This window comes from Dermacentor albipictus, chromosome 2 (assembly GCF_038994185.2).
Source record: "Dermacentor albipictus isolate Rhodes 1998 colony chromosome 2, USDA_Dalb.pri_finalv2, whole genome shotgun sequence".
In the NCBI taxonomy this organism is placed as follows: Eukaryota; Metazoa; Arthropoda; class Arachnida; order Ixodida; family Ixodidae; genus Dermacentor; species Dermacentor albipictus.
The window spans coordinates 39,654,008-39,673,744 of record NC_091822.1 but is presented as its reverse complement, the minus strand read 5'-3'; the positions used below and the strand labels follow the sequence as shown (position 1 = coordinate 39,673,744).

At 45.7% G+C, this 19,737-nt stretch overlaps 1 protein-coding gene across 5 annotated transcripts in view; it reads right to left on the bottom strand.

The window, feature by feature from the left end:
* LOC135918257 (uncharacterized) overlaps positions 1–19,737 on the bottom strand; it is a 203,042-nt gene that overhangs the window by 64,212 nt on the left and 119,093 nt on the right. For all 5 annotated transcript variants that reach the window (XM_070533552.1, XM_070533551.1, XM_070533555.1 and 2 more), the window contains one exon: positions 3,689–3,877. In XM_070533552.1, coding sequence (XP_070389653.1) covers positions 3,689–3,877 — 189 coding nt within the window. The remainder of the gene's footprint in view (positions 1–3,688; positions 3,878–19,737) is intronic.

Sequence of the window (19,737 nt, the reverse complement as noted above, 5' to 3'; positions counted from 1 at the left end):
TAAATAACGCAAAATGAAGCGAAGTCCTTCGCTAAGGCGTGGCTCATAATCATATCGGGGTTTCGGCACGTAAACCGACGGAATGTATTTTATATAAGTAGGTGCGGTGCTATGGCCTCCGAAATCGAACCATACTTGTGTTGATATGCGTTAATTATTCTAATTCATTTTGATCTTAGTCCATTGACGCGCTAACAAAAGATCTCGAGTGAGAAATGCTACCTTAAGGGCGTGTTGCTAGAACTATCGAAGTCCGCTTCCGGTTTACGCCGAAGAGAGTAAACTTATTCTACATTTTAGAACTCACCAGTCAGCTCACGAAGATAGGGGCATTTTTTGCGCGATGGAAATCGTCACAAGTGTGCGAGTAAAAGATTTTGAGGCCAAGTTTATATTTTTCGAATACTTTGCAAATAATAGACTGTATAAAACAATTGTGGCAACGCTGTATTAACAACAATAAAAGGATCAGGCCAGAACTCTGCTTGATATAAAAATATTTAATGAAAAAATTCGTTGTGTCCCAATTAACACATCTGCATACCTTCGAGACTAAACCAAAGCGTGTATCGTCTGCGGCGATGGTACAGCAAAAAAAAATACCTCTTGATCCCTCATTGGTATAGTCAAGGCAGATGGCATCACTATCTGGTCAAGTATAATGCGATGAAACGTGTTCGGATATAAATCGATGAAAAGGCACAACTATTGCATCTAAGTATATTATCAAAAACATACCTGTTGCTGAGCGGCATGTGGAACCAATATTCTGTTGCGACTTAGCGCGGTGTCAAAAAAAAAAAAATCTCGCTCACTGAGTGACGCAGCGTTCAATGTTATTTATATGCGCTGAGGCTGGGGTGAAATGTAGCGTCCTGTTGCTTCAATTTCATATTGCATTTTACGTAGCCGACGAGGTGAAGTACGGGAAAGAATGTTCAGAGTAGGCTAGGATTTTATGATAGGGTCTATTCGACTCGAGGGGAGAATCGAAGACGAAACTATTCGATTGGTTATTCGAAGGATTTGAATATTTGTACAACCCTACTCTGTGAAAACAAATTATCCCACGTGAGCGTTTGAACATCTAACATGCCCGTTTTCCTCCCGGCCTCTCTGAAACCGTTACTTTATCCCCACGTTCGTATTGCGGTACATTAAGGCGATGTCGCCTGTTTCTGCTCCGTAGTAAAATGTTTTTTTTTTTCAAAATACTACCGGTAAGTACATAGATAGAGAGTGTTAAATTGTGCCCTTATGAGACACGAGCCACTCAGCGCCTTCTCTCTCATGACCAACATGTCTGTCAGCGTGAGCCGCGTGTTCAGAAAAATTACTTTTGCAGTCAGATATGAAATATCTCGCCTAATGTGTGTGCACGTTGTTTTCTTGTATGGAGTAGCCACGCCTTGACGCTGCTGAGAATGCCCAAAGCCGAAACTAGGCGCTAGGAGCGCAGGCCTTCAGAGCGCGCGCGTGGAAGAAGTGGCCAAGAGCCAGCCATTCCCAGCAGCGGCGCATCCTGCCATCGTTGTTGGTGTCTCGTGCAGTTTTGAACAAAAAGTAAGTGATTCTTAACGACCGCAGTATGCTCTGTCGCCAAATATACATTGTAATGTGGGAAACCGCACAGATATGAGTTATTGAGGAGTTAAGTGCAACAATTGATAATCTAGAACCATTGGGATGATCGTATTTTGTGCGTGCTTTGGAAAAGGGTGTTGTGTTTGAGTTTCCGCGTAATGAATGACGTGTTTTCGTATATTAAAGCTACAAACCGGTGCCCCGTCTCTAGTGTGGCCCCTAGTGGTCCACGGGAAAAAGCAGTGTTGTTGATTTGAAGGCACAGCACCGTAAAGCTCGAGAAAGTCTGTACAGGATGTACTAATAGCTTCTAGATATTTTCAATATGAACCAATTTCAAATGCTTACATAATTATGCTGCTATGCCTATAAACGAACCTGATGCTCTCTGTAGCTTAGAACGACAGAAAGCTGAGCTAGTTGGTAAGGATTCATTATGCAAAATAGAAGTGAGGCGTGCAGACAGGACACAAGAGTAGAGAAGTGGAAAACACGAACGCCGACTATCAACTGAAGGGAGCACTGAGGCGAAAAATGAAAGAAGACACAAAACTCATCTGCGCATGCTCAAGAATGGTAACACCACGTGTCAATCGGGTACACGTGCTGGTCTACGTGAGAGATAACTGTTATGCACTTAATCTCTTCCTTATGTAAAGTAATCGAAGGCTGACTCACGCACGCACTTCCACCATTATAGATATGCCATGCCTCTACCATAAGACGCATATCTTCATACTTATGCCTGTACAATATCGCGCATTCATCTAACTCTGGCTTGCAGTTACAATCTCGGCAATGTAGCGAAAGATTAAAGGCGATCCACCGGTTAATGACCTTTTATGCTCCATTAGCCTCTAATTGGTACACCGTCCCGTTTGCCCTACGTAGAACTGGCCACAGCTAAGGGGAATTGTATAAACCACACCCATACGACCTTCAGTAAAACTGTTGTTCTTATTGTGCTTCCCTGGAGAAATATCTGTTCTTTTTTTTTTTCCTTTTACCTGCTCCTTTCTCCTCTGCATGGCAACGCATATCTTACCTAGCTTATTGGGAGCAGTGAAAGCAACATTAACATCATATCTACTAGCAACTTTTTAAAGCCTGTGCGACACTGAATGAATATACGGAATAGCCACTACTCTTTTTTTGCTATTACTGCTTTCTGTAATGACGTCCGTCCCTCTCGAAACCGAATTCTTTCGGCGCTCAGCTACAGTGGCCACCGCTACACTAGGATAACCTGCTTCTAATAGGCGCCGGACCTGCGCATTAAAACTGGCGCTCATTCTGTGCATGCAAGTTCTTGTGAGGGAAGACTTAAGGCACGACATGGCAATTCCGTTTTTTACTAATTTAGGATGCTTGGATTTAAAGTTTAGCAACGGCTTCGAAGATCTTGGGAAGTACTGCCAACAAACATGATTTTGTTAGAAGATCAAAGAAATGTCAAGAAACTGAATTACATGTCGCTGAGGAAATTCCTTGGTAAACTTTATTCCTCCCCCATAAAGTTTAAATTGCGCACTTACTGAGGTAGCAGCAGAATCTAATTCTTCCCTATTGCAGAAAATCAGGTAATCATCAACGTAACGAAATATCTTGATAACGCTATCACCTAAGGCTTTCTCTAAGCAGTTGTCAACCTTACTCAGGTGAATGTTGCTAAGAAGAGGGGCAACCTTTGAGCCAATGCAAATGCCCTGATTTCTGCAGAAAAACGCCATCTCTCCAACCAATCAGCGTCGACTTCAAGTACATTGAAAGAATTTCAATGTAAGCGACTTAGTTCGCGTTGATACAAGACGCAGCACGAAGGTCAGTCCGCTCGCCGCAGCTACCGCGCTTTTTCACTCCAGCATTTTCACTGCTAGTTTCCGTGATCATTGAGTGAGATGGGTAGATGTTAGCTTGTGCGAGCGCAACACCATGCTTGATGATTTAGTTAGTATAGCTATGTTTATAAGTTTATACAGCCAATAAAGATACTATACTTTCTTTGTATAGTTTGCACTCAACAAATTCACCAACGCAATCGATGCGCCGCCATTCGGGCGAAACTGCGACATTTCTTTTAGCGTAGAAATCATGCATGGCTTACGTTCCGGGAAGCGGCTGGTTGAGGTAGTCGGAGTTGTCGACATTCTCGCGGTCGTAGTAGCCTTTTTTTTAGTTGTGGTCGTGGTAGCCCCGGTAGTCGTTGTTGGAGTGGTCAATGGACTTCTTCTTGAGTATCCTGTACTCTTGATCCTTGCATTTGACGACGTTGTGGACACCGGTGGCAGCACAACTATGGAGACACGCAAATCCAACCGTGAACACCGCGTTTCTCGTCCGACACGTGGTACTGCTCACGCATGATGTTAGTCGTGATTATAGTTACTCGACTGTAAGATTGTCTTTAAATATAAGTTCCTTTTCAAGGGTCCGTAGGCTTGTTTCATATTACAGACAGTTTAATGAAGCTGATGACACAGCAATAATAGATGAACTAGCCTTCTCTTTTGAGAAGTTTGATAAATGAAGTCGAGATAAATCTACGCATATCGATGAGGGTTGGTTAAACTTTAAGCGAACGGATCACAAATGTATAGGCCGCGATTCACCTCTCAAATGTAAAACGAAACGACTGCACATCCTACGGATTACGAGAGAGATCATTCAACTGAAAAGAAAAGTGGCAAAGCGTAGGGAACTTTATAAGCGTACACATGATTCTGCTGTTCCTGATGATGTCAAACTTAAGTAAGCAGCTAAGAGAAATAACTTGAGAGAGATAAGTTAATTGAAAGAAGGCAGAAAGGTCGGCCTGAGCTAAGGCGCTCTAGCCTGGTACTCTGCACAGGGGAAGGAGGAACCGGAACATAATGGTGTGATGAGGGATGATGATGACTTAGCAAGAGGGATGCTGCATCGTACGTACTATTCTTACTAAACAGCTAAAGTTAGTGATGAGGGAATCGAGGGACAATACTATTGTGTCACTATGGATGCTTTTCTACGTTAATCAACCCAAGAGTTTTGGAGGCACATGGCTCCCACTAAGAAGGTAGTCACTAAAATAAGCACAGAAGAGGGGCTTATTGAAAATAAACGTCATATAGCGGGCGCCTTCAATAATTTTTGGCTAGTGTGCTCACCCGTGATGATGGAAAGCAGTCGAAATTTGAGGTATGCCAACAGCTACCAGTTGCAGAGAAACTGCGCGTAACGTATAAAGGAATATTAAACTTGCTGCTGAACCTAAATACGAAGAAACCGCCAGGTCGTGATGAGATACCAAACTTGTTTTTAAAGAGGTATGCTGAATGGACTGCGAAGTACCTCTTCATTAAGTCACTACGGTGAGGTACACTTCCTGAAGAATGGAAAATGAGTAAAGTTATACCCGTATATAAAGACGGTGACACCACGTCTACTGCCAATTACAGGTCCATTGCGCTAACGTCCGGCTGTTGTAAAGTGTTAGAACATATTGTTTCGAAGTACATTCCGCAGTTTTTGTCACAGCACAATATTCTTAGTAACTATCAACATGGGTTTCGCGAGGGCTTGTCAACCGTAACACAATTACTAGAAAGTGTTCACGATTTGAGCAAAGTTATCAATGGCAAGGGACAAATACATCTGATATTTCTCGGCTTCAAAAAGGCATTTGATAAGGTTAATCATAGAAAACTGGTAATACAACTAAAGGCTATTTTAGGAGATACAGGTGTAGTCAAATGGGTGAAGGAGTTTCTTACTGATCGCCGACAGTTCGTCAGTATTGATGAAAATAGGTCCAGGGTCTGTGACGTCAAATCAGGCGTGCCTCAAGGTTCAGTTCTTGGGCCTGTGTTGCTTCTGGTATATATTAACAACCTAATCGAAAAATCGGCTACAATTACACAGAGGTTATTTGCAGATGACTGTGTCATATATACAGAATTGAAATATTTTAGTGTCCAGCTACTCTTAAATAACTTCTCAGGAAAAGTGCACTAATGGTTCGGCACGTGGCAGATGTCTCTTAACCCAGCAATGACTGTATCTATGACCATCACACACAAGCACACAAATCCGAGAAATGATGATGACATAGGTCTACTGAATGAAACGGAAATAGGATGGCTTCAGAGGCAGCAATTGAAGTGGGAGGCAAGGCACCAAGGCAACCAGTAGGCAAACTCAACCAAGCAACAAAGGACCTAATAACTCAATGGCTAAAAATGAGTGTCCAACTCAAGAGGTAAGATACAATTCGCGGAACTGTCAAAACAGATCAACAAGGCGAAAATAAGTGATATTCGAAGCTATAAAGTGAGAAATACTGAAGAAGCCATGACATATGGAGCAGCCTGAAATCAGTGAGAAAGAAATTTAGCATAGGACAAACCAAGGTATATGCACTGAAAGATAAGCAGGGTAATATCATCAGCAATCTCGAAGATATAGTAAAAGCAGCGGAAGAATTCTATACTGACCGGTACAAATCTGGAGGAGTCAGGATACCTCAATTAGAAACAGTAATGAACAGTGTACAGAAACTCCTCCTATAGATAGCGATGAGGTCAGGAGGGCCTTGCAAGACGTGAAACGAGGAAGAGCGTCAGCAAAAGATGGAATATCAGTCGATTTATTAAAAGATAGAGGAGACAAAATGCTTGGGAATCTTGCGCCTCCATATACGAAGTGTAAATCGACTGCAAGGGTCCTAAAATATCGGAAGAATGCAAACATTATACTGATTCCTAAAAAGGGAGACATTAAAGAATTGAAAAATGATAGGCCCATTAGCTTGCTCCCAGCATTATATAAAATATTTATGAAAATATTCTCCAATGGAATAAACGCATACTCTACATGCTTGGAATAAAGGAAGGGATACTCTACAATGGATCGCAGCCATGTCATTAATCAGGATACTGTGAAAGCAGCAGAGCACAATGAGCTTCTCTATATGGCTTTCATAGTTTACGAAAAGGCATTTCATTCAGTAGAGATACCAACAGTCGTAGCGGCATTACGTAATCAAGGAGTACAGAACGCTCGCGTAAATATATTGTAAAATATAGTCACGTGGTGGTGACGTTGAATAACACCGGAGAAATACTGTGAACGACAAAACTAACTTTTATTGGGCGAACCTGCGCCCACAAAACAAGTTACACTTATAGCAAAATGATAGCGGCGAACACTGTCGGCGATCGTCGAAAATCTGATCAGTGGGTCGAGTGCGTCGGCTTTTATACAGCAGTCGTCGAATGTTCCAGACTAATCGCTTGGACCCGCGTGTCTTCCACAAAGTTCTACACTATTCTCGTCATGCGATGAAATCAGATAACATAAGGTTCGGCGACAACAGACAGCGGATAGAATCATCGATAACTTTCCAGAAACTTCGGATACATGCAGGCGCGTTCCGCGCTGTGCGATAACATTTGTTAGGCTGCGAAACGTGCCCCCCGATAAAGAGAAGTATATGTGTCAATACCACCCTCTTAAAAAGCATCGACCCGATGCTGCAAACAAACGAAAGTAATAAAGAAGTACTCTTAGCAAAGAAAACAATATAAGTTCGTCAGCGTCCGAAAAGGGGTTTAAGACGCACCAGGTGCGCGCCGTTCAGAGCGTGCGTGCCGCCGCTGTGAATGCGAAATGCCGTCTGGCAGGACGTCATACTCCAGTGCGCTAATGACCTTGTAGGGTCCGAAATAGCGTCGAAGTAATTTCTCACTGAGTCCTCGTAGGCGTATCGGGGTCCAAACGCAAACACGGTCACCGGGCTGGTACTCGACGAAGCGTCGTCGGAGGTTGTAGTGTGGGCTGTCGATACGCTGCTGGCTCTTGATCCGTAGGCGGGCGACCTGTCGGGCTTTTTCGGCGCGCTGGAGATAGCTAGGGACGTCAACATTCTCTTCGTCAGTGACGTGAGGCAGCATGGCGTCGAGCGTCATCGTCGGGTTCCTGCCGTAAACCAGGTTAAACGGCATGATCTCTGTGGTTTATTGCACCGACCTGTTGTAAGCAAAGGTTACATACGGCAGGACCGCGCCCCACGTCTTGTGTTCGACGTCGACGTACATTGCTAGCGTGTCGTCGAGGGTCTTGTTCAGGCGCTCCGTGAGACCATTCGTCTGCGGGTGGTAGGCAGTTGTCCTTCTGTGTCTTGTCTGGCTGGATCGCAGAATGGCTTGGGTGAGCTCTGCTGTAAAAGCCGTTCCTCTGTCGGTGATGAGGACGTCTGGAGCACCATGTCACAGCAGGATGTTCTAGACGAAAATTTTCGCCGCTTCGGCTGCGCTGCCTTTCGGTCGAGTTTTAGCTTCAGCGAAGTGGGTGAGATAGTCCGTCGCCACGACGATCCACTTATTTCCGGAAGCTGATGTCGGAAACGGTCCCAACACGTCCATCCCGATCTGCTGAAAAGGTCGGTAAGGAGGCTTCATCGGCTGTAGTAATCACGCTGGCCTTGTCCGTGGTGTCTTGCGTCGCTGACAGTCGCGGCATGTCTTGACGTAACGGGTGACATCGGCGGTTAGGCCCGGCCAGTAATACCTTTCCTGTATCCTCGATAGCGTCCGTGAGAAACCGAGGTGCCCAGCGGTCGGATCGTCATGTAGTGGGTGAAGTACTTCTTGACGCAGCGCCAACGGAACAACAAGAAGGTAGTTGGCGTGGACTGGTGAGAAGTTCTCCATCACGAGTAGGCTGTTTTGAAGCGTGAACGAAGACAATCCGCGCTTAAATGCCCTAGGGACAACGTCGGTGTGCCCTTCCAAATAGTCAACGAGGCATTTTAGCTTCGGGTCTGCTCGTTGCTGTTCAGCGAAGTCTATCGCGCTTATTGTTCCAAGGAAGGCGTCGCCATCCTCATCATCTTGCGGTGGCGGGTCAATGGGGGCGCGTGATAGGCAATCGGCATCTGAGTGTTTTCGTCCGGACTTGTAGGTTACAGTGATGTCGTATTCTTGCAGCCTGAGGCTCCAACACGCCAGCCGTCCTGAAGGGTCGTTTAAGTTAGCTAGCCAACACAACGCGTGATGGTCGCTGACGACTTTGAATGGCCTGCCATATGTATGGGCGGAATTTCACTGTTGCCCAAATGATGGCGAGGCATTCCTTTTCAGTCGTAGAATAATTGCCTTCCACTTTTGACAGCGACCGGCTAGCATAAGATATGACCCGTTCATGGCTGTGTTTCTTCTGGACTAGGAGGGCACCGAGACCTAGGCTACAGGCGTCAGTGTGGCTTTTGGTAGCGGCGTCTTCGTTGAAATGTGCAAGTACCGGTGGCGACTGCATGCGTCGTTTTAGTTCTTGAAATGCGTCGCCCTGCGGCGTTTGCCACTTGAACTCGACATCAGATTTGGTTAGATGCGTTAGCGGCTCAGCGATGCGTGAAAAGTCCTTGACAAAGCGCCTGTAGTAGGCACGCATGCCAAGAAATCTACGCACTGCCTTCTTGTCCGTGGGCTGCGTGAACTTTGCGATGGCAGCTGTTTTCTGCGGGTCGGGGCGTACTCCGAATTTGCTGATGATGTGGTTTATGAACAGAAGCTCATCGTAAGCGAAGCGGCACTTTTCCGGCTTCAGAGTGAGCCCTGATGATTTGATGGCCGCTAATACTGTCGCAAGCCGCCTAAGGTGGTCGTCGAAATTTTCGGCGAAGACAACGACGTCATCCAAGTAAACAAGACACGTCTGCCACTTCAATCCTGCTAACACCGTGTCCATGACGCGCTGAAACGTTGCAGGCGCCGAGCAAAGGCCGAATGGCCTGACCTTGAACTCGTAGAGGCCGTCTGGCGTGATGAAGGCAGTCTTTTCACGATCTCGCTCCTCGACTTCTATTTGCTAGTAGCCAGACTTGATGTCCATCAACGAGAAGTATTTAGCGTTGCAGAGACGATCAAATGCGTCGTCTATCCGCGGAAGGGGGTATACGTCCTTCTTCGTGATCTTGTTCAGTCGATGATAATCGACGCAGAAACGTAGGGTTCCTTTCTTTTTCTTCACCAGGACAACAGGAGATGCCCACGGGCTTTTCGACGGCTGGATGATGTCGTCGCGCAGCATTTCGTCGACTTGTTGCCTAATAGCTTCGCGTTCTCGCGTCGAAACTTGGTAAGGGCTCTGGCGGAGTGGTCGAGCGCACTCTTCGGTTATGATGCGATGCTTTGCAACTGGTGCTTGTTGAATCCTCGATGACGTCGAAAAGCAGTTTTTGTATCTTCACCCGCCGTGGTTGCTCAGTGGCTATGGTGTTGGGCTGCTGAGCACGAGGTCGCGGGATCGAATCCCGGCCACGGCGGCCGCATTTCGATGGGGGCGAAATGCGAAAACACCCGTGTGCTTAGATTTAGGTGCACGTTAAAGAACCCCAGGTGGTCGAAGTTTCCAGAGTCCTCCACTACGGCGTGCCTCATAAACAGAAAGTGGTTTTGGCACGTAAAACCCCAAATATTATTATAATTTGTATCGTCGGAGAAGACTTCTGAGCTGTTGCTGCTTGCTCATGGGGAGAGTTGGATTTACGTCGAAGTCAGGTTCGGGGACTATGGTCGGCGAGGTGGATGCGGCAGAATCTGAGAGGACAAATGCATTGCTCGTTTCCAGAATTTCCTCGATGTATGCGATTGCCATGCCCTTGCTGATGTGCTGGAACTCTTGGCTGAAGTTGGTTAGCATCACTTCCGCTTTCTCTTCGTGGAGTCGAGCGATCCCTCTTGCGACGCGAGTTAAACGGTCGAGTAGTAGATGCTGGTCGCCCTCGATGACGCCCTCTACGTCAGCGGGAGTTTCAGTGCCGATGGAAATAACAATGCTGGGGCGCGGCGGGATGCTCACTTGATCTTCGAGCACACTCAAAGTGTGGTGACCACGAAAGCTCTCCGATGGTATTGCTTGATCTTAAGAAAGCGTTCTCGATTTCGACTTCAGGTCGATGATTGCGCCTTGTTGGTTCAGGAAGTCCATGCCAAGAATGACGTCTCGTGAACAGTGTTGGAGGATAACGAAGGTGGCAGGGTAAGTCCGGTCAGGAACGGTAATTCTTGCCGTGCAGATTCTCGTCAGCGTAATGAGGTGTTCTCCAGCGGTCCGAATTTGGGGGCCTTTCCATGCAGTCTTAACCTTCTTCAACTGGGCGGCGATGTATCTACTCACTACGGAGTAATCGGCCCCTTTGTCGACTAAGGCAGTGACTGCATGGCCATCGAGAAGCACGTCGAGGTCGGTGGTTCTTTGTCTGGCGTTGCAGTTGGGTCTTAGCGCCGGATCACGGCTGCGTGATCCGGCGCTACAAACTGCGCAAGAGATGCCAGAACAAGCAGCTATGTTTTAGAGGCGCAGGGATTCAGAAAGGTGGGAATATGTGACGGAGATGCGCCTACAGCAACAGTAGGAGAAGTGAGGAGCCAGGTTCAGACTAACAGAGAAACAGTACCGCAGAGATGTTTCCTATGTAACCGGTTGGTTCATTTAGTGGTGAACTGCCATGTTAGAAATAGTCGACAGGAACCACAGGTGACGTGTCCGTTGTGCCATAAGAAGGGTCATAGTCTCACACGGTAGACGAATGCAGGATGATCCGTGGAATAGACCGCATGTGTAATGACGTCGCGATACAATGAACAAAAATTCCCCTAGTGGAAGGCCAGGTACAAGGACGCAAAGTTACATTATTGAGAGCCGCAAGAGTAAATACAGTCCAAGTAAGGAGGAGCGTTGCAGCGGTGGCGTAGAGGTAGAACACCCGCCTCGCGTGCAAGAGGTCTGTGGTTCGAATCCCGGTGCCGGCAATTTTCCACCGGATTAAAAAAAATCCGCGTGTTGATAAAATTGCATAAACAGGCCTGGAGTGTGGCCTGATCCCGGTGACCAGAACCGGTAACGCACTCCCTCACCAGAGCAGGATTGGCCACCCTGGTGCAGTACTTGGCCACAACCTCCTGTATGAACAACACAATCAAACCCCGGCCCTCAGTCCCCAGCAGCTGCGAAGCAACTGACCACGGCGGCAGTCAGACCTGCGACGCTGCAGAGGGTGCTAAGAATCACTGGCTCCGAACAGGCCGCCATTGGAATATGAACCTGGCAACGTTTAACGCTAGAACGTTATCTAGTGAGGCGAGTCTAGCAGTGCTATTGGAGGAATTAGAAGGCAGTAAATGGGATATAATAGGGCTCAGTGAAGTTAGGAGGCCAAAAGAAGCATATACAGTGCTAAAAAGCGGGCACGTCCTGTGCTACCGGGGCTTAGCAGAGAGAAGGGAACTAGGCGTCGGATTCCTGATTAATAAGAATATAGCTGGTAACATACAGGAATTCTATAGCATTAATGAGAGGGTGGCAGGTCTTGTTGTGAAACTTAATAAGAAGTACAAAATGAAGATTGTACAGGTCTACGCACCTACATCCAGTCATGATGACCAGGAAGTCGAAAGCTTCTATGAAGACGTGGAATCGGCGATGGGTAGAGTGAAAACTAAATACACTATACTAATAGGTGACTTTAATGCCAAGGTAGGAAAAAAGCAGGCTGGAGACAAGGCAGTGGGGGAATATGGCATAGGCACTAGGAATATCAGGGGTGAGTTATTAGTAGAGTTTGCGGAACAGAAAAATATGAGGATAATGAATACCTTCTTCCGCAAGCGGGTTAGCCGAAAGTGGACGTGGAGGGGCCCGAACGGCGAGACTAGAAACGAAATAGACTTCATACTCTGCGCTAACCCTGGCATCATACAAGATGTGGACGTGCTCGGCAAGGTGCGCTGCAGTGACCACAGGATGGTAAGAACTCGAATTAGCCTAGACCTGAGAAGGGAACGGAAGAAACTGGTACATAAGAAGCCGGTCAATGAGTTAGCGGTAAGAGGGAAAATAGAGGAATTCCAGATCAAGCTACAGAACAGGTATTCAGCTTTAACTCAGGAAGAGGACCTTAGTGTTGAAGCAATGAACGACAATCTTGTGGACATCAATAAGGAGTGTGCAGTGGACGTCGGTGGTAACTCCGTTAGGCAGGATACCAGTAAACTATCGCAGGAGACGAAAGATCTCATCAAGAAGCGCCAATGTATGAAAGCCTCTAACCCTACAGCTAGAATAGAACTGGCAGAACTTTCGAAGTTAATCAACAAGCGTAAGACAGCTGACATAAGGAAGTATAATATGGATAGAATTGAACATGCTCTCAGGAACGGTGGAAGCCTAAAAACAGTGAAGAAGAAACTAGGACTTGGCAAGAATCAGATGTATGCGTTAAGAGACAAAGCCGGCAATATCATTACTAATATGGATGAGACAGTACAAGTGGCTGAGGAGTTCTATAGAGATTTATACAGTACCAGTGCCACCCACGACAATAATGAAAGAGAAAATAGTCTAGAGGAATTCGAAATCCCACAGGTAACGCCGGAAGAAGTAAAGAAAGCCTTGGGAGATATACAAAGGGGGAAGGCAGCTGGGGAGGTTCAGGTAACAGCAGATTTACTGAAGGATGGTGGGCAGATTGTTCTAGAGAAACTGGCCACCCTGTATACGCAATGCCTCATAACGTCGAGCGTACCGGAATCTTGGAAAAACGCTTACATAATCCTAATCCATAAGAAAGGGGACGGCAATGACTTGAAAAATTATAGACCGATCAGCTTACTGTCCGTTGCCTACAAACTATTTACTAAGGTAATTGCAAATAGAATCAGGAAGACCTTAGACTTCTGTCAAGCAAAGGACCAGGCAGGATTCCGTAAAGGCTACTCAACAATAGATCATATTCACACTATCAATCAGGTGATAGAGAAATGTGCGGAATGCAACCAACCCTTATATATAGCTTTCATTGATTACGAGAAAGCATTTGATTCTGTCGAAACCTCAGCAGTCATGGAGGCATTACGGAATCAGGGTGTAGACGAGCCATATGTAAAAATACTGAAAAATATCTATAGCGGCTCCACAGCCACCGTAGTCCTCCATAAAGAAAGCAACAAAATCCCAATAAAGAAAGGCGTCAGGCAGGGAGATACGATCTCTCCAATGCTATTCACAGCGTGTTTACAGGGGGTATTCAGAGACCTGGATTGGGAAGAAATGGGGATAAAAGTTAATGGAGAATACCTTAGTAACTTGCGATTCGCTAATGATATTGCCTTGCTTAGTAACTCAGGGGACAAACTGCAATGCATGCTCACTGACCTGGAGAGGCAAAGCAGAAGAGTGGGTCTAAAAATTAATCTGCAGAAAACTAAAGTAATGTTTAACAGTCTCGGAAGAGAACAGCAGTTTACAATAGGCAGCGAGGCACTGGAAGTCGTAAGGGAATACATCTACTTAGGGCAGGTAGTGACTGCGGATCCGGATCATGAGACAGAAATAATCAGAAGAATAAGAATGGGCTGGGGTGCGTTTGGCAGGCATTCTCAGATCATGAACAGCAGGTTGCCATTATCCCTCAAAAGAAAAGTGTATAATAGCTGTGTCCTACCAGTACTCACCTACGGGGCAGAAACCTGGAGGCTTACGAAAAGGGTTCTACTCAAATTGAGGACGACGCAGCGAGCTATGGAAAGAAGAATGATAGGTGTAACGTTAAGGGATAAGAAAAGAGCAGATTGGGTGAGGGAACAAACTCGAGTTAATGACATCTTAGTTGAAATCAAGAAAAAGAAATGGGCATGGGCAGGACATGTAATGAGGAGGGAAGATAACCGATGGTCATTAAGGGTTACGGACTGGATTCCAAGGGAAGGGAAGCGTAGCAGGGGACGGCAGAAAGTTAGGTGGGCGGATGAGATTAAGAAATTTGCAGGGACGGCATGGCCACAATTAGTACATGACCGGGGTTGTTGGAGAAATATAGGAGAGGCCTTTGCCCTGCAGTGGGCGTAACCAGGCTGATGATGATGATGAAGGAGGAGTTTAGTTTCAGCAGAAACATGGCGGACGCGTTGAACCCGTCACCTTTGTAGATATGTCCATTAAATATCTGCCAAAGACTCGGATCTAACTATCGACGCCGTTTTACACAGGTATAATTACGGCAAGATGTGTGGAGGACCCTCTTTACGATTTGATTGTAGGCAATGTACCTGGGGTGAGGAAGGCAGACGACCCTGAACCGAGTTCGAAGGGGACAGGAAAGGACGCGGAAGAGAAGGAACACACAGAAGCTGAGAAAAAAGGGGAGCCAGAGGCACACGTAGCGGCTGTGGTACAAACACGAGCAGGAACTAACGACACGAAACCGTTGACAGCACTGCAGACAACAACAATTAATGGATTAAATATAACAGCAGCACAATTTAAAGAATTGCAGGATAAAGACAGGTCTACACAGACGTCTGAACGGAAGATATGAGAAATAGTGACAACAAAAAAGAGTCAGGGAATAGTGAAATTTGTATAAAGGAACAACCTATTGCACCGAAGGTGCCTGTTTAATTTAGGTAGGGAAGTACAACAATTCGTGTTCTCAGAAGAACTGAAGGCCACACTACTGAAGATAGGGCATGACAATGCAATGACAGGCATTCAGGGAATAAAGAATGCGTTAGAGAAGATCACGGAAGAGTTCTTTCAGGGGGAATCGGGGTGCGGGGTGATGTAATATGATATGTGATGTCATGTGATTTATGCAAATAGACGGTGACCAAGGGCCATGTGAAAAATGAGATAAAAGGAGCGACGAAGGAAGAGAAGCCCCATAATTTGCAAAGTGATTGCCGAAGAGAATCACAACGAGGAGGTTAAAAATTATACCGAGAAGAAAAACATGAGGGCAGGGAGTGTTAAAGTTGAGCAAAAAGAGAATATTCCCAACAAAATGCAAGCCGGGGGCAACCTGAGGACAAAGAAACAAGTGCGATCATTCTTAAGGTTTACAAAATTTTATAGACAATTTATCCCGCAGTTTGCTTAGTTAGCTTAACCATTCACAGAATTGACAAAAAATTTGGAGAATGCTTAAGGTTCGCCTTTAAGAGTGGAACGCCGATAGCATTCAAAGATCCCTGACTGCTTCTCACGCTTCGCGGCAACTGGAGTGCATGTAACCATAATCTTTACATGGAAACGCTGGCCGCTAAAGCTATGCACGGAGGCGGTCTTTGTGGTTGAAACGCGGCCTCTTGTGTAGGCTGCGATGCGACGTCGGCGAACACCAGCGGGAGCTAATGCAAGGAACCGGGCCCGCCACTCCATGGTTTCCCAAGACACCCATCACACCGGTGCGCGCAAATGGCTTACGGTGCGGCCGGTCTGTGAACGCTGCGGCCTGTCAGTGTGCGGGAAGGAGTTTTTTGAGTAAAACACCTTGTGGGGCTAGATGGTGCATAGCTTTCAAAAAATGAAGCACCAATGGCAACGGCGCACAAAGAAGGCACAAAAGACAGGACAAGGCGCCTTGTCCTGTCTTTTGTTCCTTCTTTGTGTGCCGTTACCGTTGGTGTTTCACTTTTTCAGAGTTTTTTTAGTTTCCGCGTAACAGAACTGTTTTCTTGGAAAGTCAATATATAATCCGAGAGCTATCATGTCGGTAGGTTTTGTGTAGGTCGTTGTTTACAATTTTCCCACGTATATTAGTTTGAGAAATCCAATTAGTTCAGTAAATTCCTTGGGTTACATGAACAGCCTGTGTATGGGTGGTTCGAAAATACTTTTGCCGAAACGGCGTTCGACACCGGACGCCGACACCGACGCCGGGTTTGCTGCGAGAGGGGCTCCTTAAGCTTGTTGGGGTAAAAGGGGCAAGTTACCTAGTAAAGAGGGATGAAGGTCATGAAGGAGCGTTTGAAATGCTAAAGGAAAGCTTAGCACATCCGCCGGTGCGTTTATAACCAGGTATGTGACAGCACTTTGTGCTATGCAACAAAACCACGGGCAAGGTATTCGGAGCAGTACTCCTACAAGAGAAAGACAAGAGATCCCATCCGGCATTTTATACTAGCAGGAGACGAAGTAATGCAGAACAGAATTACTCAACTATAGAAAAAATATGTGTCGCTCTTTTATGGGCAGTAAGGAAATATCACATCTATTTGTTTTAAGACAAGCCCAGGTGCAACCGGATCACCAGCCCTTGGAGTATTTGAGGAAATATAAGCTGTCCAATGTAAGCGCAATGAGGTGGAGTCTCAGCTTACACGGATGCTGTTTCCATGCAGCGTACATAAGAGGGAGACAAAACGTAGTGGCGGATTTCATGAGAAGGCCAACTGAAGGGTGAAGTGCCAGGAGTATAAAGCCCAGACCAGACGTACGCTTGCATACGCGCACAAGCTCGAGTCCGCACGCTCCCGCATGTGCAGATGGTGCGGCATGGCTCGTAGGCGTCAAGGCGCGGCGTGATCTCGGTGAAGCTCCTCTTTGTTATCGCGCACTTGGGCTGCCTTGCATCGGCGCGCCTGGCTACGCAGCTACGGCGCGGAACATTCAAGCCTCAGTGAGGCAGTTTTATATCGTGCAAGAAAGTGCTTCTTTTTTCCTTCTTGTGCTCATCTAACAGCTATAAAAATGTAACAATTACGTTTATAGATATCGAATCATTTTGAAGCGCTGTCAATAAAAAATATGAAGTGGCGTCTAGCTGTCTGCCAAGGTTTCTGTGAGTGCGCCCAGTGAGCGCACGCTTTCACGCGTCTTTGTCGATGCAAACCGCCATTCCTCGCGAAAGCGGCAGTCACTAGGCGCGCGGACGCGAGTTTGCGCGCGTCCGCAAGCGTACGTGTGGTCACGACTTCACACGAACTGTGCAAGTGTACACCTGTAAAGTGTTTGGGACAATGAACTCATAAACTATGTGAACAACAGATGTGGTGTAACAGGAAATGTGTGCGATAGCGTGGTGGTGCGTAGTGGGCCCCGACTACAGAAGGAAAAATTCGCGCCTCACAGCAGAGATGTCAAGTTCGCAACTAGGAAGGGCGGCAGAAGGCGCTTTTGCAAAAAAAAAAGAAACTCGAAAATGAAACCCATATCATGTGGTAAGAGAGATGCGGCCCGAAACGATGCCGACGAGAGGAAAGTGTTGAAAACGGTGCGAGCGGATGAGGGAGAAAATTCCGGAGGCTCGAGGTGCCCTCCTAGTCCAGAAGTCTCAAGTGATCAGAGTGCTATGACGAACAAGGACTACAATTAACGTGTTCGAGAAGAACTGTAGAACTGATTGTTATCTTTCTTTGTATCTTGTAAGGTTTTCATATATTTTCATGCTCATAGAGTTGTTAGTTATTGTTTTCTTCTTTGGAGATTTCCGTGTGATTAAATAGTGTCTGCGGTGCCGTTTTGCGTCACTCATTCCCATCTCAGGAACGCACGACCCCGAGATTCATGACACCTTTCGTCTTTTCTCAATACCAAATTGTGATCCTACACCAGCTAACAACTATCAAGGTCCCAGTCCACAGTTCAGTAATTATGCCTTCCCAATTCAAAATAAGACTATATAATTCTGGTAACTTCTTGAAACCGCTTGTAAATAATTTGTACAGAAAACGACGGCTTTCTAGTGTTGACTGTTATTTATGGAACATTACTATTCAGGTAAAGCAATAAGCTTCTTTGTGATGCCGCACAAAGAAGTGCAGTAGTTAGTGGATTTGTTTTGTTTTGTATACTAATCTGATATGCTGCTATGTTCTTGCATAAAAGTGCATCCTGCGTGTATGTTGATGCATGTATTTTTGTTACTTTTCCTGCATGAGTTCATACTAACATGACGCTATAGATTCAGATGTTTCCAGACATGTTTCTTATATGGTCATGTCGTGTCTAATGAAAATTCAATCCGATTCAGTTCAACATGTTGCACATTCATTGATGTGTGCAATGACTGAAAATAGGTTGTGTATGCGTAAAGAATGAGTGAGATTGGCTGACGACGACAATCGCGAAATACTTTTTAGAGGCACTTCAGTGAACGCTTTGTCGCCAATAACACAACTGATGTCTCGGCACAAACCAGAGCCTGTTCACGTTCTATAAAGTTAATCTGAATATATAGCTTGTTTTTATATATACCTCTTCGGCTCCCTTAATTTATTTATTTATTAGTTTGAGCATAAGCACCCATCTGAGCGCTGATATCATCGTCACTCATTAAAAATATCCGCGTGGACGTTTTTATTTCCAGCCTAGCTGCACGAAATGCACGTGGTGTATCGTGCGCACTGGTAGTTTTTGAACGGAGCGCTAAATTGAAGTCCCAGAAGAGATTTCATGCTGCTGCATGATGATGTAGTCTGTATCGGGAAGATAAAGAAGGAGGTCACAAGGCTTTCGCGGGCATGATGAGTAATGACGTAGAGGGGAGAGGGTCCGGTCTGGAATCTTGAAATATTCGTAGTCAAACTTTTATAAAGTCAGGGCAACGCAAGACCTACAAGAGGTCTCATTGGCGCCCAATGAAACCTTCACCGCTCATCCGTACAAAACTTAGGCCTATTGTACATGCCACCTGTTCAGCAAAAGTAAAATAAAAGCTTCTCTGCCATTTAGACGTTCTGTACAACCTCCCGTTAAAGAGATTCGCTGCAGCCATTAATGAGTTCCTATCATCTGCGTAAATGTTATAATATTTGTTTACTCTTAACTTTGTCTTCGAGAATTTGTTGTGTTTGATCAAAACTTGTGCTCGTTTTCTAGACATTAGAAAGGACCTGCTTCGCATGTGAAGTTTGCCTCCAATGTTACGGCTGCTTTTCGAAGATGGGGTCAGGTTTCGGAAGTATGCTCAGCAGTGGCGCTACAACTTGTAACGACGCAACATTTTGGGTGGGTTCTGTTGAACCGCTTCACCGAAACCCCATTATAAACTCGACCGTCGATAGTTCTTCTCATTTCTAATAAAATACCTTGAATCTAACTAGTCAAGTGTTTAATGGAGTGAATGTACTAAATCTGGGAGGACGATAGCCAATGTTTATTTACACATGCCTTCATAAAGGGAATACTTGCAAGGTATGCAAGTGCTCTCATGATTTCTCACGACATCTGACAGGGTCTGCATAACGGGCTTCTCCCCGAAGAAACTTAGGAATGTACCGCTTTTTTATTAGCTCTTTAGAATGCTCACAGTGATAACACAATTTTTTCGATGAAGGGCTTACGTGTCCCCAACGTGACGTATATTTTCTGTTTCTTCTTTGTTTTTCGCGACAAAAA